This window comes from Cervus elaphus, chromosome 16 (assembly GCF_910594005.1).
Source record: "Cervus elaphus chromosome 16, mCerEla1.1, whole genome shotgun sequence".
Taxonomy (NCBI): domain Eukaryota; kingdom Metazoa; phylum Chordata; class Mammalia; order Artiodactyla; family Cervidae; genus Cervus; species Cervus elaphus.
The window spans coordinates 30051988-30074498 of record NC_057830.1 but is presented as its reverse complement, the minus strand read 5'-3'; the positions used below and the strand labels follow the sequence as shown (position 1 = coordinate 30074498).

At 43.2% G+C, this 22511-nt stretch overlaps 2 protein-coding genes across 2 annotated transcripts in view; one reads left to right on the top strand and one right to left on the bottom strand.

Moving 5' to 3' along the window:
• Positions 1-1680: 1680 nt before the first annotated feature.
• On the top strand, positions 1681-6604 carry CTSL (cathepsin L). The gene is made up of 8 exons (XM_043927631.1): positions 1681-1795; positions 2269-2404; positions 2897-3019; positions 3112-3258; positions 3443-3667; positions 4577-4739; positions 5643-5760; positions 6229-6604. Exons 2-8 carry the CDS (start codon positions 2279-2281, stop codon positions 6326-6328), a joined length of 1002 nt encoding a protein of 333 aa, XP_043783566.1. The 5' UTR covers positions 1681-1795; positions 2269-2278; the 3' UTR covers positions 6329-6604.
• A 13552-nt stretch (positions 6605-20156) lies between these two features.
• Positions 20157-22511, bottom strand: part of FBP2 (fructose-bisphosphatase 2) — a 43541-nt gene continuing 41186 nt past the window's right edge. Inside the window, exon 7 of the mRNA XM_043870486.1 lies at positions 20157-20565. Within this exon, the coding sequence (XP_043726421.1) occupies positions 20371-20565 (195 nt within the window). The 3' untranslated portion in view covers positions 20157-20370. The remainder of the gene's footprint in view (positions 20566-22511) is intronic.

Here is a 22511-nt window from a genome sequence, read left to right as displayed (position 1 = left end):
TACATGTCTGATTGTGCTTCTAAAATGCTTATCAATTTAATCTTAAGTACAAATTAGTTTAGAAGTCCAGTGAATCATGACTACATTTTAATTTAAACGATTCAAAATATGCTCAGAAAAAAAGTAATGTGGGACCGGACGTGAGGCTAATGATCATTTTTTTCTAAAAGGGATTTTCTTTCTTTTTTTTTTTTTTTTAGTTAGTTGGAGGCTAATTACTTCACAACATTTCAGTGGGTTTTGTCATACATTGATACGAATCAGCCATAGATTTACACGTATTTCCCATCCTAATCCCCCCTCCCACCTCCCTCTCCACCTGATTCCTCTGGGTCTTCCCAGTGCACCAGGCCGGAGCACTTGTCTCATGCATCCCACCTGGGCTGGTGATCTGGTTCACCATAGATAGTATACATGCTGTTCTTTTGAAATATCCCACCCTCACATTCTCCCACAGAGTTCAAAAGTCTGTTCTGTATTTCTGTGTCTCTTTTTCTGTTTTGCATATAGGGTTATCATTACCATCTTTCTAAATTCCATATATATGTGTTAGTATGCCGTAATGTTCTTTATCTTTCTGGCTTACTTCACTCTGTATAATGGGTTCCAGTTTCATCCATCTCATTAGGACTGGTTCAAATGGGATTTTCTATAATGAATATGTTTTTATGTAGTAAAGGACAAATATGCACAAAGTTTGACTTGTATTCCCTAAGTTCTTAGTTATGTAAATTTGTATTTAACATATAAACCTATTTTCCTCCATTTAAAACGTTTCGCTGTCATTTAAATCCTGACAGTCAATGTAAATTAAAGTAGAAATCACTGAAGTAAAAGTCACAATTCTTAAATCTCCAGAAAAGGACCTTTTCTTAAATCTTAAATTTCTTAAGTCTCGAGAAAAGGACCTAGATACTAAGGAAGAAGAGCGGGAAAGTAAAACCAGTTACTACCTGCCATTTTTCCTTTTTTCTTAATTAAACTAAAATTTTCTGTAAACAACTCGTTTCTGTTGGTTTTGAGGAAAACTTGAGAGACAAGAAGAACCCCTAAATGGGGAAGACAGGAGAAGGGTATTACAAAATACCACCTCTTCTCTGGAGACCCTCCCAGCCCTTTGCCTTCCTGAGATTTGGGCAGTGACCAGGGCGCCAGGGTCTCTGAGGAACTGCGATTCCGCTCCTCAAACCCATCTTGTACCCGCTTAATCCTGGAGGTCGGCCTGCGGGCTTTGCATTCCTCCAGCCTGCCCCATCTTCGCTGCGGAATAAGCGGGAGCCCCTGGACGAGACAGTTCTCAGTCCTCCCGAAGACTTTCACCAAGAACTCTAGGATTAGGACTTAAAATTTAAACAAAACAAGACAAAACCCTAGGGAAGGAGGCACAGGGTTGCTCTAAAAATCCACTTGGGACCCCCTGCAAGCCTCTTTTCGTGAACCACCGACCAAGCGCACGAATTCGAGATAATTAGTTGATCCGGGTCCCCAGGGAGGCGCCGGCCGCCCTTCTCAATTCTGCCCAGTGGCCCCCAGCTCGCTGCCGTGGGGTCCACTGAGGCTGGCATCTGGACAATTTGGGACCAGCCTTGTCACGCGCCGGGAGTCCCAGCACAGGCCCCGCCTATATGAAGCTCAGCCAATCGCGGGGCGTACTAGCGGGGGGGGGGGGGGGGGCGGGGCCTGCCGAGCGCAGTCCTGGAGCCTTAAATAGGAGGTCTTGGTGCCCACAGCCCAACTTAAGACGCCCCGGGATCTGGAGTCGCCGCCTGCACCTCTGCGGCAGCCCTCGCCACAGGTGAGCGCCACGGGCTGGGACGTAGCGCGGCGGGGTCACCCCGGCTAGCAGCGCGATGGCAGCCTTGGGGGTTGAGGGCTTGAGGAGGGGTTCCAGGAGGCGCCGGTCCGACAAGACAGCATGACCCCCGCTAGCTGGACTGCAGAGCGTTTGTCGGCACCGCGTCTACATACTCTGTCAGCGGAGGGACTTCGCTGGGCCCGCCCCGGACTGGGCCCGCCTGCAGCGCGGGCGGGTGGCTCGTCCTGGCCGCTGTTTGAGTCCCAGAAGAGCCTGACCCTGTCCCGCGCGGAAACTGGGGTCTCAGAGCTCTTTTTCTCCACCCACATCCATAGACTTCCCCTACTGTCCTTGTATAAATACTTGGGAATATAAATGTTTTTACTCCACCACAGTGGCTCAGAAAAAAAAAAAAAAGATGGCCTTTTAGAAAGACTGGTTTAATCAGATACTCATTTCTTCTCCCTTCCTAGGTTTTTGAACATGAATCCTTCACTCCTCCTGACAGCCCTTTGCTTGGGAATAGCTTCAGCTGCTCCAGAATTTGACCACAGTTTAAATACACAATGGGAATTGTGGAAGGCAGTACACAGGAGACTGTATGACTTGGTTGGTAACATCTGAAACTGTCCATCTGAAATTCTGCAGAGAATGGTCCATGCTGTTGGGAGTTTATAGCAGATAGTAGTCTCTTGAGGCTGGCTCCTATCAGGGCAGTAACTTCATGGCACCTGTTACTGAGTACACTATGGGCATCTGCCCTGTTATGTGGGCGCTGGAGAACAGCTCCCAAGAGTATAGAGCCATCTCTGGCCATGGTCTCCCTTCCTCTTTATATACAAATCCACTTGGTGCCACTGTGTGCTGTTGCTTCCAACTCTGTGACCAGGCTTCTCTGTCCATGGGATTCTCCAGGCAAGAATACTGGAGTGGGTTGCCATACCCTCCTCCAGGGGATCTTCCCAGTGCAGGGATTGAATCTGTGTTTCTTGCATCTCCTGCCTTGGCATGGGAGTTCTTTACCACTTAACACCACCTGGTGAAGCCCTTGGTGAGTTGGATTTAAATAGAAAAAAGTATAGGTTACTTGTTTGCCTCTAGAATGAAGAAGGATGGAGAAAAGAGGTGTGGAAGAAGAATATGAAAATGATTGAGCTGCATAATCAGGAATACAGCAAAGGGAAATATAGCTTCAGCATGGCAATGAATGCCTTTGGTGACATGGTGAGTGTGGCATGAATTTTTTGTGCCTTCTCCTTAACAGTTTAGCAAAATAACCTCTTGCTTTTCAACATTCTATTTCCTTTTCCTTGAAGACCAATGAAGAATTCAGGCAGGTGATGAATGGCTTTCAAAGGCAGAAGAACAAGAAGAGGAAAGTGTCCCAAGAAACTATCTTTGCTTCGATTCCCCTGTCCGTGGATTGGAGAGAGAAAGGCTATGTAACTCCTGTGAAGGATCAGGTATGATGGTATTCAGCAGATCTCTCTCCAAGAGTAAAGCCGAATAGGAATTGCCATCCTTGCTCTGATACACTGTGCAACAACATGCAATTCACTAGGTTTTAAAAGCATTTCCAAATATATGGGCTACTGTCAAAGTCTTGCTATTTGTTTTGTAAATTATGCTTTTAAATTTTGTTTTCAGGGTAAGTGTGGTTCTTGTTGGGCTTTTAGTACCACAGGTGCCCTTGAAGGACAGATGTTCCGAAAAACTGGCAAACTTGTTTCACTGAGTGAGCAGAACCTGGTGGACTGCTCTCAACCTGAAGGCAATCATGGTTGTCAAGGTGGCCTCACAGATAATGCCTTCCAGTATGTTTTGGATGTTGGAGGCCTGGACTCAGAGGAATCCTACCCATACACTGGATTGGTAAGAGGAGCTCCTTGTTATCAAAGTTGAACAAAGGGGAAAACAGATATCATGTTTAGAATCCACATTTTAGATTGTAGAATCTTTATCTGCAGACAGTCAGAACGGTCATTAAAATAGTTAGCTTTGCACAGTTCTCTGTTTAGCTACTTACCATGTGTTCATGCTGTCGCTTCAATCATATCCAACTCTGTGCAACCTTCTGGACTGTAGCCCACCAGGCTTCTCTGTCCATGGAATTCTCCAGGCAAGATTACTGAAGTGGGTTGCCGTGTCCTCCTCCAGAGGATCTTCCTGACCCAGGGATCGAACCCACATCTTTTATGTCACCTGTATCGGCAGTCAGGTTCTTTACCACTAGTGCCACTTGGGAAGCCCAGAGAGTTACCATAAAGCTGTTAATATTTCTATAGTACATGGAAATTACATTTGTTGTTGTTGTTTAGTCACTCAGTCGTATCTGACTCTTTTGCAACCCCATAGACTGTAGCCTGCCAGGCTCCTTTGTCTGTGGGATTTACTGGGCAAGATTACTGGAGTGGGTTGCCATTTCCTCCTCCAGGGGATCTTCCCGACCCAGGGATCAAACCCCCGTCTCCGTGTCTCCTGCCTTGTAGGAGTAAAGGTGGATTATTTACTGCTGAGGCACCGGGGAAATATACATATCATCCTCTATAAGTACAAATTTCTCCTGAGTAAAAGTTTCTTATGGGCAGGTAGATTGAGAGTGTCTGATTGAATAGACACAAGCTAATTTTTCCATTTCAAAACAGCCAATAGCATTTCATTTCCTGGGATGCTTTGTAACAAACTTGACTTGGAAATCATTAAGCTGCAGATTGTCTTGAACTCATGTACCCCAGGAGGAGGATGGTATTAATCAAGTCTCTTCCCCATTACCTTTGAAAGGCTGGCACCTGCCATTACAATCCCAACAATTCTGCTGCTAATGTAACTGGTTTCGTGGACCTCCCTAAGCAGGAGAAGGCCCTTATGAAGGCAGTGGCAACTTTGGGCCCCATCTCTGCTGCTATAGATGCAAGCAATCCATCTTTCCAGTTCTATAAGTCAGGTAAGTATTTGTCTATGTTGAAATTTAGGCAGAAAAAATGGAAAATCACCATGACAAACAGCAAAACTGACTCTTCAGTATGTATTCAATGTAAAATTTGAAGGTGTATAGATTTAATATAGTTGTTAATATTAGTATTTGTGCCTGATGTGTCCATTTGACACTACTTGAACCATATCCCCATGATTTTAAGCATATATTCATATATATATATAACATATTCATAAATATATTTAAATGGCTACTTAATTTGATTCATATAGCTTAGTTCACTTTTTTCCAGTTGTGTGTGCTCAGTTGTGTCCATAACTCTTTGCAGCCCCATGGACTGTAGTCCACCAGGCTTCTCTGCCTGTAGAATTTTCCAGGCAAGAATGCTGGAGTGGGTTGCCATTTCCTACTCAAGGGGATCTTCCCAAGCCAGGGACTGAACCCACGTCTCGTGAGTCTCCTGCATTGGCAGGCAGATTCTTTACCACTAGCACCACCTGGAAAGCCCTATTTATGACTGTAGCCACCCAGAGTTTCACTGTTAGAACTTTGAAATTTTCCAAAGAATTTTGCTACTGTAATTAAAACTAGAAAGAACTTGGCTGAAGTAATTTTGTGTTGTGTGCTATTTCCCTAGACTGAATGTCCTGAAAGTAAAATGATAAGATTTTATGGAGTGTTCTTTTATGTCTCTTGACATGCTGTTTACAAAAGAGAGTATGCTGTTTGTATATCTGCTAGTGTTAGATGAGGGCCTGGATCCCTGGCCTAGAATGAAAAAAAAAGAATCTTGTTTTTAAATCTTATCTAGATTTATATCATTTAGCTGAATTTTGATATTTCTCCTTGCCCTAATTAATAGAGTAGGTCACTTGGAGGTCTTCACCCCAACATTGTATTTTATTTTCCCAGGCATTTATTATGAGCCAAAATGCAGCAGTGAATCCGTGGATCATGCTGTTCTGGTAGTTGGCTATGGCTTTGAAGGAGCACACTCAGATGACAATAAATATTGGCTTGTCAAAAACAGGTATAAAATGTCCCAAATACTTATATTTGAGGTTGAAAAGGGGAGTCCTTTTTGGAATCAGCATTTGAATTCAGGTCCTCAAATCCTTAAGTACACTTCTGAAGTCTTATGCCACTTAGGGTGATCACAGACATATTAATGTTTGATTATAACATTAAGATACTGTCTGAAGTTGCCTAAGGTATTGATGTAGTTTTGGTATCATCTCATTTCTAAATCCAAACATTTTTTTAATTCTAAAACACATCTGGCCCCAAGAGTTTCTTTTTCACATCTCTAATTGTATAGTTCTGTGAAAGGTTTGGGGATAGAAGTTATTTGTACATTTAGAACTCAACCATGAACAAGAACAACTGCATTTCTTGCTTCTTTCTGAATCTGTCTTGACCTGTGGTGCACTGTTTAAGTATTAATAAATATAAATGTGTTTGATTCTTTGTATAAAATGAAAACCTTCTCTTCTTTCAGCTGGGGTGAACGTTGGGGCATGAATGGCTACATAAAGATGGCCAAAGACCGGAACAACCACTGTGGAATCGCCACCATGATCAGTTATCCTACTGTCTAAATCTCAAAGGCTGGATTAAGAACAATATCCAGAGGAAGGATATTCTCTTAAAACTGACCAGACTTTATTGTGTGGGAATGAAAGACTTGAATCATTGAAAATCCAAGTTGTGATCTGAATTTTATCACCTCTTTACTCTGGTGAAATATTACCACTTCTTTCACTACTGTTGTAAATATGTTTGTATGATCAACTTGCCTAATGAATTTTGAACTTTCATGTTTTAAAAGGATGTATAAAGTTTTACCTTTTAAAATAAAACTTTATTTCAGAATAGAGGTGGTGCTTCTTTCTGTTTTTAATACATTAAATTTTTGTAGAGTAAAAAACATAATTGGGCTCTTAAGACATAACTGATTATTTGTTGTTGTTTTAGTTGCTAAGCCATGTCTGACTCTTTTGTGACCCCATGGACTATAGCCCACAAGGCTCCTCTGTCCATGGAATTCCCCAGGCAGGAATACCAGAGTGGGTTGCCATTTCCTTTTCCAGGGGATCTTACCAACAGGGATCAAACCCACGTCTTCTGCACTGCAGGTGGGTTCTTTACCTCTGAGCCACCAGGGAAGCCCCTAACTGGATGTGCCAGTGGTCTATTAGGAGAATGGCTGTGTGGCCTTCTGGTTCTTATAGTTACAAATACGCAGATCTTATGTTAGTTGCCCATTGACTGTGTCTGACATCCTTTGAATAGAGCAAAATCTGACAATCTAAAGGACAAGGGTAAGTCGTCTTGTACAAGAGTTGTTAAAAAATCAAAACAAAGCTAGCTTGAATTCTCTTTTGAGCCTCCTAGATTACTGAATGTGTCTCACACTCCGGCCACCTGTTTATCCCCCAGGCACTGTTGTGGCTCTCCTAGGAGTCTCTCGAGTCCCACTTGCTGTGACCACCACCAGCTGGGACCACGGGCTCACCACTTCCAGGAAGGCAGCCACATGGGGCCTCTTACCTACAAAATCCCGAGGGGATGTTTGTCCATTACCACCTCCAGAATGAAGTCAGGAGGTGTTCCAGGTGGACCGTGGGTCTCACGACCCCACCAAAAGGGGAGTGAGTAACACCAGGATCTTCCTCTTCACCTGGCTTGGCCGATTCTGGGACACATGACCACCGGATCCTTGGGGCGGGGAACGCGGTAATGGGGTGGGGTGGAGGCGGAGAGGGGCGAGGAGGCGGAGTCCCAAGTGGCGGAAGAGGATGCAGAGGGGGCATGGAAGGGGCCGCTCAGAAAGCCACCCACGACGAGTCATCTTTCTGATGACTCAGAAAGCCCAGCAGAACAGGGAGCTGGGGGACAGATGTGGGCAGCCCACTGGGGCCCACGTGAGCTGGGAGTGGTACCGACGGCTTCGCGAAGGTTGCCGGCAGGGCGGAGACAAGTGGTGCTACAGTGGGGTCCTCTGAGACCAGGCGGGAAGGGGATGAAGAATTGAGGAACTAGGGAGAAGGGAGGGAGGGATAAGTAAGGGGGAGGGGCAGGGGGAAGCAGGGCGTGGTCTGCTGCGCAGGCGTGCTAGGGCACTGCCCTGGGGAAAGACGGTAAATTGTTTTCATAAGGAAATAATTCACATTTTAGAAAAGTGAACACCCACGCATATGATTTCCAATCGAGAAAAGGGCCTTAGAGATCATGATCGTTTGACCCACGATGTTATAGGATATAACTCTGAAAATCAATGTCCCAGAGTCTGTTTCTGGTGCAACTTGCCGGACTTCTAGTGAAGACAACGTGGCTACTTTGCAACAGACCCAAAGCATTGCCAAGAATGTTTATCTTCACATCCATAAGCAATGAAGGACAAGCACCCACTTTTGAGACTGGGCTTCAAAAGTAGTCTGGTGGCCTCAGAGGTGGACAATAGGCGAATATCAGAAGTGATTGTCCGAAGCCTAATTTACACCTAGGTCCCTAATTCCTGAATTTGATTTTAAAAAGAAAAACTCCCTACATTCTGCAGGCTAAGGAAACACATAGTACTTACTGTCTTTGGGTTTAAAATTCTCATATTCCTACTCAAGGAAATAAAAAGCAAGTGGAAGCATTCAGTTAATAGAATGCTGTAATTCCTTATGAGGACATGAAGTGGAGCACAGTTAGGGTCTCAGCCCACAAAACCTCCAGCAGCCTCTGGTCAAGTCCATCTGCACTGGACTGTGTGTAACGCTGGAGCCTCAGTGTGGCCACAGCTGCTTATATTTCCAACTTCCTGACCCAAAATGACAGATGTGTTTGGAGTAAAAGTCTGTGTGTTTTGAGATAGCACAATCCAGTGTAGCCATGGGAAAATTTGGGAGGCTCCTAATCTGAGCCCCTTTGACTGGTTGGGACCAGATTGAGACACCAGAATGGTAGCATCCTCTGTGTCCTGGTGACGCTGTGGAAGAGACATTCCCAACCCTGAGGAGGAGATGGTGCTATTCGAGGGAGCTGGTTGAAACACCAGCAGGGAGAGAAACCTGATGTGGACCCAGAGGATCCAGTCAATGTTATTGTTGTTGTGTTGTTTAGAGACTAAGTCATGTCCGACTCTTGCAACCCCCCTGGACTGTAGCCCACCAGGTTCTTCTGTTCACGGAATTCTCCAGACAAAAATACTGGAGTGGGTTGCCATTTCCTTCTCCAGGGGATCTTCCCAACCCAGGGATCAAACCTGGGTCTCCTGCATTGCAGGCAGATTCTTTACCACTGAGCCACCAGGGATGCCTGAGTCAATCAATAATAATACAGGATAAAAGGGTGGGTGTCTGAGCATAGAATTCCCAGGTCAGAACCCTTAGAAAAGAGAAATGACATTTAGAGAAAGTGGAAAGTGCTTAGATTAAGCTGCGGGAGATGGGGCTTTTTAGGTTTTTAGGACACACACAGGTTTTTAGGACACAGGGGAACCAGTGGGGCATGCAGTGAAAAGACTATTCCGATTTTTTGTTACTTTAAAAACAAACTATAAGGAAACATAGCAGTTTGGAAAAAAAAAAAAAAAACTATCTTTCCAATTTCCTGACTGAGCTTAACTACACTGTTTTCCATTGGAAGTCTTTCATGCATGCGGGAATCACTAGCAGTTCTGACAGGCTGACATCCAAGCAGGCTCACTCACATGGCTGTCCTAGATGCTGTTGCAGTCTGGGCATTCAGCCCTGGCTGCCAACCAGAGTACCTACATGGACCTCCCCATGACTTGAACTCCCATGGCATGAAGGCTGGCTCGGAGAGGAACATCCCGAGAGAACAGGCCAGAATGCCTAACGAAGAACTGTAAGGCTTCTTTTGACCTGATCTTAGTCCCAAGTGCAACCTCTGCTGCTTCACTGTATTCAGGGCATGTTGCCCAGGTTCCAGGGGAAGGGGTTGACAGTCCACCTCCTGGTGGGGCAAGGCAAGGTCATTTAGTAGAAGAGCATGTGGGATGGAAGATGTGGTTGTGGCCATCTTTGGAAAAGGCAATCTGCCACCTTCAATCTCTGAAAGTCCACTGGAAAGGACTCCTTAGTGTCTGTCACCTTGCTTCACTATGACAGGCTAGTTCATACTGCTTTCATGTAATCTTGGAAGTACAGCCCAAGATTCTAAGAAAATGCCTAGCTGCTGATATGAATGAAAATGTGAAGACCTCTCAGATGTCAAATGATTAAACAGATATTAGAATCTTTTGGAACTTTCAAAGACATTTGTATTTATGCAAACTGTGAAAAGTTTGAAAAAGTATCTGTCGTAAAAGCTTTTGAAAATAAGCCAACTGACATAAATCAAATAAAGCTGAAAACAAATTTTGATTTTAGACAAATGTTGCCATATCAGTAAACCAAGGATGTTGCAGCCATCAACCCCTCAGCCACTAAAAGCTGCCACCAGCTGTGAACCTGAGGGGATTTAGGATGGAGAAAAACAGGATACCAGACCTAGATAATTAAGGTGCAAATCAAAGAAATGATTGCAGTGAATCCAGATTCTGGCATCTCGCTAAACATAGAAAAGCACTTTTAAAGTAATTAATTGACTTCCCTCGTGGCTCAAAGGGTAAAGAATCTGCCTGAAATTTGAGAGACCTTGGTTCGATCCCCAGGTTGGGAAGATCCCCTGGAGGAGGGGCACGGCAACCCACTCCAGTATTCTTGCCTGGAGAGAATTCCCATGGTCAGAGGAGCCTGGTAGGCTATAGTCCATGGGGTCTCAAAGAATGAGGTGCAACTGATTGACTAAGCACACAAAGTAATTAACAGTTATCTTTTGATGTTCTGACTGTATGTTAGTCACTCAGTCGTGTCCAACTCTTTGCGACCCCATGGACTATAGCCCGCTAGGCTCCTCTGTCCATGGAATTTTCCAGGCAAGGATACTGGAGTGGGTTGCCATTTCCTTCTCCAGGGGATCTTCCTGACCCAGGGATCAAACCTGGGTCTCCTGCCTTGCAGGCAGTTGCTTTACTGTTTGATCTACTAGGAAAGCTACCTGGGGTATTTTTTTATTTGTTTTGTTTTGTTTTTTGCAAAAACTCCTATATATCCTGGCTCCTCCCTTACCTCCTCAGAACAGTCCTTCAGAGTTATCTGAGAGGCTGTCTCTCCTGCTTAAATCTGTAGATGAAAGTGAAGTCGCTCAGTTGTGTCCAACTCTTTGCAAACCCTTGGACTGTAGCCTACCAGGCTCCTCAGTCCATGAAGTTTTCCAGGCAAGAGTACTGGAGTGGGTTGTCATTTCCTTCTCCAGGGGATCTTCCCAACCCAGGGATCGAACCTGGGTCTCCCGCACTGCAGACAGACACTTTACCGTCTGAGCCACCAGGGAAGCCCCTAAGTAAAGCATAATTCCCAACTTTAAGGTTGTGCTTTTTTTCTTCTTCTTCAGTTGACACAATAATCTGGTCTGAAACATAAACTTACCATCAGAAGCTGAAAAGTCAACCGAGGATTCCTCCCTAGAGCCCTCATGGGGATATAGCCCTGCAGACACTTTGGTTTGGAATTCTGGCCTCCAGGAGTGAGAGAGTAAATTCCTATGACTTTAAACCATAGTGTGTGGTGTATGTCAGCCCCGGGAAACGCCCGCCCTGGCCGGCACAGCTCCCCTGTTCTCTCCTCCGCAGCCCAGACTGCCCAAGAGGACTCATTGGCTCAGGACCACCCAAGATGAGTCAGACCTGCTGAACACAGAGGGGTAAGTAACATCAGGAATCCCTCAGCTCATAGTGTTCTCAGCCTTTCCTCGCAATTCTTCAAATGGTACTGTCCACAAGGCAATAGTCAGCTAAGACAGGAGAAGTTGAAGAAACCCTACAATGACTTCGCAGTGGATTTAAAGATCAGCAAGTGGAAAAAATGGCACAAGAAGTTTGGGTATCTTTTCCCTTCCTCACAAGTCCTCTCTCATCTAAATCAAGCACTGGTCAGTGTTTCAAACTAGAGATAGTCGATACCTCATAGAAAGACATTGTCACACATTAAAATGCACTGAAAACAAGCTTTGCTTCCTTCTCTTTGTATTTAACTTGAGAATTAAAGTTATTAACTTGAAAATTAATGTCTTCTTTACTCACTGGCACCACTTTTACTTGATGACATCAAATGTTTCCTGTTTTTCTCTGTGAGGGAGGAAAGATGATAAGATGTGAAGGGAACATGGGAGTTGATGCAACAAGACTTAATATTAACAATATAAACGCTGCTAAAAAAAGTAGTCGTGACACAAAATGGCCTAAGTCATGCTGGGGAATACTTTTATGGTCTTTTTTGACACTGAATTCCTGCCCCCTAGTAATAGGAGTCTCTCTCTGACTCCTGGGTTGACTTTTGCTTTCCTTCGGTAGGAGGTAGTCCCGGCCCGCACTTACTGGCCCACCACCCTCATTCTCCCTGGATGTCTTGGGAGCCTTTTGTCACATGACTTTTATCACAGACTGTCATACTGTCCTGCGTGTCATTCTAACTTCCAAGAAGAGAGCTTCCTGGAGATGAGCTGCGTTTCCAAACAAAAAACCCTTGTGTGCCTGAGAAACTCTTTTGTTAAGGAATGGGCCAGAGAACATGGTCTCAGGTGGAGTTAACTATTCACCTGGTGAGAACCAGAATTTACCTTTTACCTACTCACTTTTCCAGCTATTTATTTACCAGTAAATCAAAACTACAGCAAGGTATCACCTCACACCAGTCAGAATGGTCATCATTAAAACTCTACAAATAACAATTGCTAGAGAGGGTGTGGATAAAAAGGAACCCTTCTACACTGTTGGTGGGAGTGGAATTTGGTACAGCTACTATGGAGAACAGTATGGAAGCTCCTCAAAAAACTAAATATAGAGTTACCATATGATCCAAAAATCCCATTCCTAGGCATACATATGGACAAAAGTATAATTCTGCCCTTACCCAGAACTAAAATTAAAATAACCCCTGATAGTACTGTTCTCCCCTCCCCTGATTTATTTTTCCCATAGCGTTTACCACCATCTATTACACTATTACATTTTATTTGTTAGTTTTGTTTACTGTGTCTCTTCCACACATCAGCATTCAGTCTATTCAGAGATCCACACAGAGACAAGGGGTTCTGTTTTGTTCACCTCTCTATCCTCAGTGCTGAAGACAAGACCTGGCACAGAGTAGGCACACAATATGATCTGCTATCCGGACAAATGAATAACCGATGTACTCACATTATATGAATACATTCTCAGAGTTTCCAAAGTCTAGCAGTGAAGATAATGCAAAGGCCCCTTTTGAAACTATACCCCCTTAAATATTCCCCTTCCTCAGGGGAACAACCACAATTATTAATTCAGGGATGTGAATAGTCCTTTTGCTTTGTCTTTACCCAAACACACGTGGAGTTTTGTTTTTCACTGTTTTTTTTTCTTCTTCTTCTTTTTTTTTTTTAAGGTGTAAATGTGTCTTGTCCATCATAAAACAAGCAAGCAAACCTCCTCTTAGCCCCAGGTTACTACTGCAGTTACTACATTATATTCTTCTTCCTGTTTCCAGCTGAATCTCTTGAACAGCTTGTTTAAACTTGCTATACTCCACATCCTCACCTTTTATTAAGTCCATCCCTAAAGTCCAGACCCTTCCAAATGACCTCATTTACTCTAGTTACTACAGGTACCACCTGAAATTTCTGATGACTTTCAGTCCCTCTCCTGAGCTCAACACCCCCCATGTACCCAACTGCCTGTAAGATGTCCTAACCCAGCTAACCCACAGAAACTTCAAACTCCAATGTACAGCGCTGAATTTTCCCTGGGACAGGTCATCGGCAAGTGCTCCCTGGCTTTGTATATGGCACAAACATCCATTTCATTCATTCCCTCCCTCTCCTTTTCTCTGACATACATAATCAACCCCTGATACCTCAACCCTCATGAATATTTCTCAAACACCTATGCTTTCTCCATACTTATGGCTTTTTTGCTTGTCACGGTCACATTACCATCAACTTCCATGGAGATGATGACATTGACTTTCTAACAAACCTCTCGTTTGACTACTCCGAATCCATTTTCTATAGTATAAGTTGTGGTTCATTTGTCCAGTTACGTCTGATTCTTTGCTACCAAATGGGCTGTAGCATGCCAGGCCTCCCTGTGCCTCACCTTCTCCCAAAGTTTGCCCAAGTTCATGTCTATTACATCAGTGATGCCATCCAGTCATCCCATCCTCTGATGCCCTTTTCTCCTTCTGCCCTCAATCCTTCCCAACACCTCCACAACTTTCCAATGAGTCAGCTGTTCACATCATATGACCAAAATACTGGAGCTTCAGCTTCAGCATCAGTCCTTCCAGTGAGTATTCAAGGTTGATTTTCCTTAAGATTGACTAGTTTGATCTCCTTGCTGTCCAAGGGACTCTCAGGAGTCTTCACTAGCACCACAGTTCAAAGGCATCAATTCTTTGGCGCTTTGCCTTCTTTACGATCCAGCTCTCACAACTGTATGTGCCCACTGGGAAGACTATAGCCTTGACTATACGGACCTTTGTTAACAGAGTAATGTCTCTGCTTTTCAACACACTGTCTAGGTTTGTCATCACTTTCCTTCCAGGAAGCAATCATCTTCTGATTTCATGGCTCCAGTCACTGTCCACAGTGATTTTAGAGCCCAAGAAGAGGAACTCTGTTGCTAATTCCACCTTTTCCTCCTCTATTTGCCATGAAATAACGGGACTGGATGCCATGGTCTTAGTTTTTTTAATATTTTAGTTTTAAGCCGGCTCTTTCACTCTCCTTCACCCTCATCAAGAGGCTCTTTACTTCCTCTTCACTTTCTGCCATTAGAGTGGTATCATCCACATATCTGAGGTTGTTGATGTTTTTCCCGCCTATCTTGATAGTATAAGCAATATTTACTAAAATGCATATTGATTATGTTCCTCCATTGCTTAAAACTCATCAGTGGCTCCCCATTGCCCTCAGGACAAATTCCAAACTCCTTAACCAACTCAGAACACCCTGTATGAGTTAGGCCTTGCTTACCCCTGCAGCCTCACCTCTCACTCCCCCTCCTCACATTCTACTCCCAACTGAATTACCAGCTGTGCCCCCAGTAGATCATACTCTGAGTGAGTGAGTGAGTGATGTCGCTCAGTCATTTCTGACTCTTTGCAACCCCATGGACTGTAGCCTTACCAGGCTTCTCCGTCCATGGGATTTTCCAGGCAAGAACACTGGAGTGGGTTGCCATTTCCTTCTCCAGGAGATCTTCCAAACCCTTGAACCCAGGTCTCCCGCATTGCAGGCATATGCTTAGCAAATCATACTCTACCTATTCTCAAATCTTTGCCCATAGGTTCTGTCACCTGCTCGTGCATATCCTCTCACTTGCTTTCTCCACTAACTTTCTCCTGACTAGTTTCTGGCCTCACTTTCAAGTCTCAGTTTAAATGTCATTTCCACTGGAAAGCCTTGCCTGACTCCTCACTTTCAGAACAGCAGCTCCTTTAAATGGCTCCAGAGCAAACATACAGTACTTTATTCCTAGAGCCCTCATCACAGTGAGTGGCAATTAAACACGTGTCTCATCCACCAGGCCTGAGCTCTTTGAGGGCAGGGACTTTGTCTACTTCACAGCTAAATCACTAGCATGGGTTCATGGTGTGTGTGTGTGTGTGTGTGCCCATTTCCCCGATCAGTTGTGTTTCTCTGGAGAACCCTGACTGACATACAGACCCACCTTATAGACCCACCCTCCCTCTCCCACCTTCCCTCCACATCTTTCTCATTTGTATTCTCTTCCTTACCAAAAAAAAAGTGAATAGCTTTCATTTCACGAATGTGAAGCCAGAGAGTAAAGAACATGTTAATTCGATTCAGGTTAAAAGGAAACAAAAGGCCAAAGCGTGCTAGCAGACATATTTTCTTTCTGCATTTGTCTATTTTAATATTAAGAATGCCTTTGTATAAATCTATTTAATATATTTATTTCCAGTGGGTTTGTAAGTCCCAACTTATGTAAACTACTACATAGCAAATCTGTTATCTCCCTGCATGTGGACATTTAAATTGTTCTCATCCTGGGTATTTTGTTTGTTTTATTTTATTGCTTGTTCATTTTTGCTGGTCAACTAGGTATATATGAAGTTCACAAAGGCTAAGTATACTAGCAACTATAGTTTGGAATAAATCTACAAGAATCAAAAGTCAACACATAGCTTAGATTGCTAAACAGAGGAAGCAATTGTAATTCAGTATTCCATATTACCCTAGAAAAAAATACAGCATGAATTTCTGTGAATAAGGTAAAAAAAAAATTATTCTCATCCTTTCACTATCACAAATAATACTTAATTTTTAAAAGACTAATATAGGCTTTTGTAAATACCAAAATGGGACTATTGGGCCAGGGGGGCTTTCCAATTAGAAAGAACTTTCAGGGCTTTCCTGGTGGCTCAGTGCTAAAGAATCTGCTTTGCCATGCAGGAGACATGGGTTTGATTCCAGATTTGGGAAGATTCCACCTGCTGCAGGGCTACTAAGCCTGTGCACTACAACTACTGAGCCTGTTGCTCTAGAGCCCAGGAGCTGCAACTATGGAGCCCATGAGCCACAACTACTGAAGCCTGAGTGCCCTAGCCCCTGTGCTCCACAACACGAGAAGCTACTGCAGTGAGAAGCCAGTGCACTGCAACGAAGAGTAGCGCCACCCCCACCCCTGACTCCCACTCACAGCTAGAGACAGCCCGCACAACAACAGAGACCCAGCACAGTCAGAAATACAGTCAATAAACAAACATTAAAGAAAAAAGAACTGTCAAATTGCCCTCCCAGAAGAATGTGCCCACTATCTGTCTCACCAGCGGGGATAAGGGGATCATTTCCCAGCCTTGTTAGCAATGTAATATTTGCAGTCTTCATTGTTTCTTGTAATTCAAAATCACTGCAGATGGTGATTGCAGCCATGAAATTAAAAGATGCTTATTCCTTGGAAGGAAAGTTATGACCAACCTAGACAGCATATTAAAAAGCAGAGACATTATTTTGTCAACAATGGTGCATCTAGTCAAGGCTATGGTTTTTCCAGTAGTCATGTATGGATGTGAGAGTTGGACTGCAAAGAAGCTGAGTGCAGAATTGATACTTTTAAACTGTGGTGTTGCCCATCAGCAGATGAATGGATAAGGAAGCTGTGGTACATATACACCATGGAATATTACTCAGCCATTAAAAAGAATTCATTTGAATCAGTCCTAATGAGATGGATGAAACTGGAGCCCCTTATACAGAGTGAAGTAAGCCAGAAAGATAAAGAACATTACAGCATACTAACACATATATATGGAATTTAGAAAGATGGTAACGACAACCCTATATGCAAAACAGAAAAAGAGACACAGAAATACAGAACAGACTCTTGAACTTTGTGGGAGAATGTGAGGGTGGGATATTTCAGAAGAACAGCATGTATACTATCTATGGTGAAACAGATCACCAGCCCAGGTGGGATGCATGAGACAAGTGCTCGGGCCTGGTGCACTGGGAAGACCCAGAGGAATCGGGTGGTGAGGGAGGTGGGAGGGGGGATCGGGATGGGGAATACGTGTAAATCTATGGCTGATTCATATCAATGTATGACAAAACCCACTGAAATGTTGTGAAGTAATTAGCCTCCAACTAATAAAAAATAAAAATAAAAATAAAAAAATAAACTGTGGTGTTTGAGAAGACTCTTGAGAGTCCCTTGGACTGCAAGGAGATCCAACCAGTCCATCCTAAAGGAGATCAGTCCTGGGTGTTCATTGGAAGGTCTGATGTTGAAGCTGAAACTCCAATCACTTTAGCCTCCTGATGTGAAGAGCTGACTCATTTGAAAAGACCCTGATGCTGGGAAAGATTGAGGGCAGTAGGAGAAGGGGATGACAGAGGATGAGATGGTTGGATGGCATCACTGACTCAATGGACATGGGTTTGGGTGAACTCCGGGAGTTGGTGATGGACAGGGAGGCCTGGAGTGCTGTGGTTCATGGGGTCACAAAGTATCGGACACGACTGAGCGACTGAACTGAACTGAACTGAATCTGATGTTATTTTACTTATATTTCCCTGATTATCAGGGAGTCTAACCACCTTTTCACATGTGTATTGACTATTTGCGTTTACTCTTCTGCAAATTGCAGTTTTTTATCGTTAGTTTATTTCTCTAGGATAGCTTCTTTTTTCTCTCAATATGTATGATTCTTGGTGTTCATTTTTTGTTATATATTATAAATATTTTCTCCTAAGCTATAAATTGTCTTTTTAAATTCATGGTGTATTGTTTTTATTTCGATGTAATCACATCGGTCTTTCCTTTATATCTTGGGCTTTGTGTCTTTTGATCCTGTTTAAGGTCATAAATATATGCTTTATCTTTTTGCAATGCCTTTACAGTTTTACTTTTTATGCTTAATTTTTGAATCCATCTGCAACACATTTGCAGATCCAGGTTTTGGGTTTTTTCCCCCTCAAATGACAAGCTAATTATTCAAACACCAGTCATTTCTTTACCCACTGATTTGAAACAGCATGTTTTCTTTTTATTTTTAAAGAGCACCTATTAAAATATCTTTTCTCCTTTTGATGTGTTAATGGGTCTGCTCCCTTGAAGTTCATCTGTACAAATTACAAAGGAAACCAGTGAATGGTCCCACTTTCCTCAAGTGGGGCCACACCTGGAGAGTGTATGGCCCTGGAGGCTGCTGGAAAATGGAAAGGACAACTGGGCTTCTCCTGAATTGGACACAAGCAATACCTTCACTAAACTGTGAAGGTATTCAGGAAGGAATGAGAAACCAAGAGAAAAGGGATTCTCAGATCACTTAGGCCAGAAGGCACAACCTCTTTCTGATGGTCTTTCCAGACGCTGCTTATGAAAGCACTGGCCACCCAGGCACCACTGACTGATACCCTCAAATCTTTGATATGTAGCCACTAAGAATTGAATGAGAGTCCCATGCTGTTTGCTAGATTCCTGTTTTTAGATTTGATGTGCAGGGACCAACAGTCTCAGCTTAAAGAAGGATAGTGAATGAATCTTTCCCTGAGCACCTACCATATTCATCAGAGCAATACAAATCATGATTGAAGGTGGTATCATTCAGCTTTGCTTCCAGAAAAACTTTCCTCCTGGCTGTGAGGTCTTGAAATCATGTGTTATAAGTGCACCATATCAATTTATTCCTAAGAAGCAAAGACTTCAGTTTGAATTGTTCAGATATAAGTTTCAGATGAACTGTATAATAAAGCATTAATAGCCCATTGCTTATCATCAGAATTTTTCCTAGAGAAAGAAAATTTCTGTGTTTTGTGGGGGGAGATGAAAACTTTTTGATTATGCTTAAATTTTACTGCTTCTCTTACTGCTGCCAAGCAGAGGTGGACTGAGGAACAAAGTTGAGTCCTGAATTATATCCAAATTGAAATCCACCTCTGGGCTGTATGAACCACCTTGTCCAAAGCGAAAGTGAAGGAATGTTTCCTTCCATGGTTTCTCCAAGCCCCCACTTCCCCACCATTGCCTTTTGCCTTAATCTAATGCATTCTTTAATGGGTTTTCTAATACTGAATCATTCTTGAATTTTGGAGTAAAGTCTGACTTTGTCCTGATGTATCTTTGATTTATATTTCTGGATTTGTTTGTGAATATTTCACTAGGCATTTTTGGCCTCCAGGTCTATACACATATATAGCAACTCTTGGAAAAGTAAACAGATTTCTGATGCATAGCCACCCATTCCAATCATAACACAGTTTGGACAAATGAAGTCATTAACCAATGTACTCTGGTTAGGATCTAGAATGGATTAAAGTATTTTCCCAAAAAATTAAAAAGGAAAAGTCACAAGGCTGAGAAAACCAGGTATTAATTTTTAAATATTAACTCCAGTTAGTATGTGACTTTGTCAACAGGTGACCACATTTTTCCATTCAAGTAGTTATTGGTCATCCAAATCTTTGCTCCTAAAAATAAGTTGGATTTGTCCTGATGTATCTTTGTTTGCTTGATCCAAAATTTTACAGTTTAATAGCCATGAGATTTATAACTCAAAGCCTATCCACAATAAGACAAAAAACTTTTAAGAAATTAAGTCAGCCATTTAAATATCTATAATGGATGAATTTATATACATTAAATATATATAAGTATATATAAAATGAGTATATATAGTAAATATATGTATCTACTTTATATGAAAGGAAATTAATCACTATAGGATTAAGACATTAGGTTCAAATTTTCAGCCAAGACAAATTCTTAACTGACCTCTGTACTTTCTGCCCACAAGGGATAGCTGCTGATTACTTGGGCTGATAAATAACAACCCTATTTACCACTGTTCATGATGGAAGACAAATCACAGTTGCTCTTTTCACATGTGAGTTTTATTTTCAGCCCTTTACACTGAGCACAGACTCGCCTCTGGCTTCTAGACCTGTTGTGAGCAGTGGGCTGCTGCTCTTCTGCACATGATTCAGTGGATTTACCTTCTGTTTCTCATCACCAGCATTCACTCACTTATTCATCTAGGGTCCCTAACAAAGCACATACAAAGAGAAGAGGGCTTGTGGGTCAGACTCACTACCTGCCTGCCTGATTTTTCTGTACACAGGTGAGATATTCCTGTACATCTTCTGGGGACCCTAGAATGAGGGGGACTCGTTGGTGAATGGCTTCAGGCTTCACGTCCAGCACGGGTTGGGTGCCTGTGGTCGCCAGGCCTCCCGCCTGCTCGATGATGTAGGCCACGGGATTGCACTCATACAGGAGCCGGAGCTGCGGAGAAACAGAGTCAGGTGGACAAGTGTTCCAAGTTGCCAAGATCCCCAAACCATGCGCCTGAAGCTCCAGGAGGAATTCCAACTGCTGAACCTCTGTCTCAATAGTGCAAGTACATTTGCGCATCTCAGGGGAGCCGGCTGCCAGAGACCCACAGTCTCCACAAGGCTGGCCCCAGCTGATGCTGATCACATATGCCTCTGGGGACACCTCTGCTCGATAGCTACCTGTCTCCTAACCTTTGTGCTTATGAGAGACTTGGGAGTATGAGATCTTAGTATTCACTCCTCACTGGTTCGTCAATGTGGCGAAGTGATTCTGAGTCCAGGTTAGGAGCCTCTACATGCCAGACCTTAAGGCCAATAGAGTCAAGCTTGGATGGGATCGGAGGGTCACCTAGAGAGTGCTGGGTGGTCTCTCAGGATAACCCCAGTGTCAAGGATCATGGGGAGGAACAGCTCAAGTGTCAACTTGGCTGAAGAGTTTGCTGGTGTTTAGATGACCTCTTCTTTTGACCCCTTAGACTGAGTTGCGTAGTCTCTTGTTGCTTGCTCTCCCACAGCATCCTGTATTTCCCCTTTCATGATAATCCTAACTCTGAGGTTTGTTTAACATCTGCCTTACTCCTTGGACGCCCTCCCTTGAGGGCAGGGGAGGCATCTCTTAAGGTTGGTCTTTGTGGCATCTTCATTCCTAGTATTGCCTGACATGTAGGCAGTGTCCAAACAAGGCTGCACAAGGGCTCCCAGGGGAGGGCAGAAATGGGGAGAAATCAGCCGGATCATTTTTTGCCAAGCTGGGTACATGGATCCAGTGCCTGTTCTGAGAAAGAAATGTCCTTCTAAAAGGCACTGTGGGGCGACTAGGTGTCAATCCTGTGTCCAGTTAGGATATGGTGAGTTGCATTGAAATGGGCTGATTGAATGTCCTTTCTGGGTCTTTTTCTGTCATTATGTTTTGACTTCTTCCTCATCCCCTGACCCCCAGCAGACACACACACACACACACACACATCACTTAGATTCAGGTGATGTTCTTGCTGCATGCTCTGACTCTATATCACACCATCCTCTCCTTCCTTCCCTCGTAGGTATGAAATCTGTAACTTAAACTTCCTTTTCTGTAATCAGCTTTCAATGTGATTGATCCAGCTCTGCACGACTTCTTCCCATTCTTTTCTTCATAGTTACATCTTGTGCTGATTTTTAGATTGTTGTTATTTCAAAGAGAGGAACAAACTATTTCCGATCTGAATTGGAGAGCTAGGCACTGGCAGAAAGTAAGTTAAAACTGTAGGGGATATTTATTTCCATTTTGGGGAAACAGAATAGGATGCTTTTATTTGTACCATGTTAATTCAGATACTATAAACAAAAACATAGATAGATAAGGACAGGGATACTTACATAAAACTTACCTTGGAACCAAGTTTTGTTCTGACCTTAAGATATTGTTGTAGTAAACTCATTTTAATAAACTCATTTTAACACACAGTGTCCAGATCTTCATGGTGCCTTTACCTACAGGCTATGTGATCTACTTTCTTCCCCACAATTAAAATCTACATTGCTCCACAGAGACAATATGAGGAGAAGCAGTCACACCCCACCACCCACCCCCTCACAGAAACATGGTCACAGAGACCAGGAGAGCTAAAACATGGAGATCAGAAATCAGTGGTACCTAGAGCCTGTTATAGAGACTGAAGTAAGTCAGAAAGAGAAAAACAAATATCATATATTAGCACATATATATGGAACCTAGAAAACTGGTACTGATGAACCTATTTGCAGGGCAGGAATAGAGACGCAGACACAGAGAACAGACTTGTGGACACGGCAGCGGAAGCAGAGGGTGGGATAAATTGAGAGAGTAGCATTGAAACATATATATCGCCATATGTAAAACAGATAATGGTAAGTTTCTGTGTAACACAGAAGGCT

What these genes read in the sequence shown, in the direction of transcription:
- CTSL (XM_043927631.1), top strand. Translation starts at nt 2,279, where the DNA reads ATGAATCCTTCACTCCTCCTGACAGCCCTTTGCTTGGGAATAGCTTCA. An exon ending in ACAGGAGACTGTATGACTTG is followed by an intron (nt 2,405 to 2,896) that starts GTTGGTAACATC and finishes GTTTGCCTCTAG; the next exon opens with AATGAAGAAGGATGGAGAAA. An exon ending in TATTGGCTTGTCAAAAACAG is followed by an intron (nt 5,761 to 6,228) that starts GTATAAAATGTC and finishes CTCTTCTTTCAG; the next exon opens with CTGGGGTGAACGTTGGGGCA.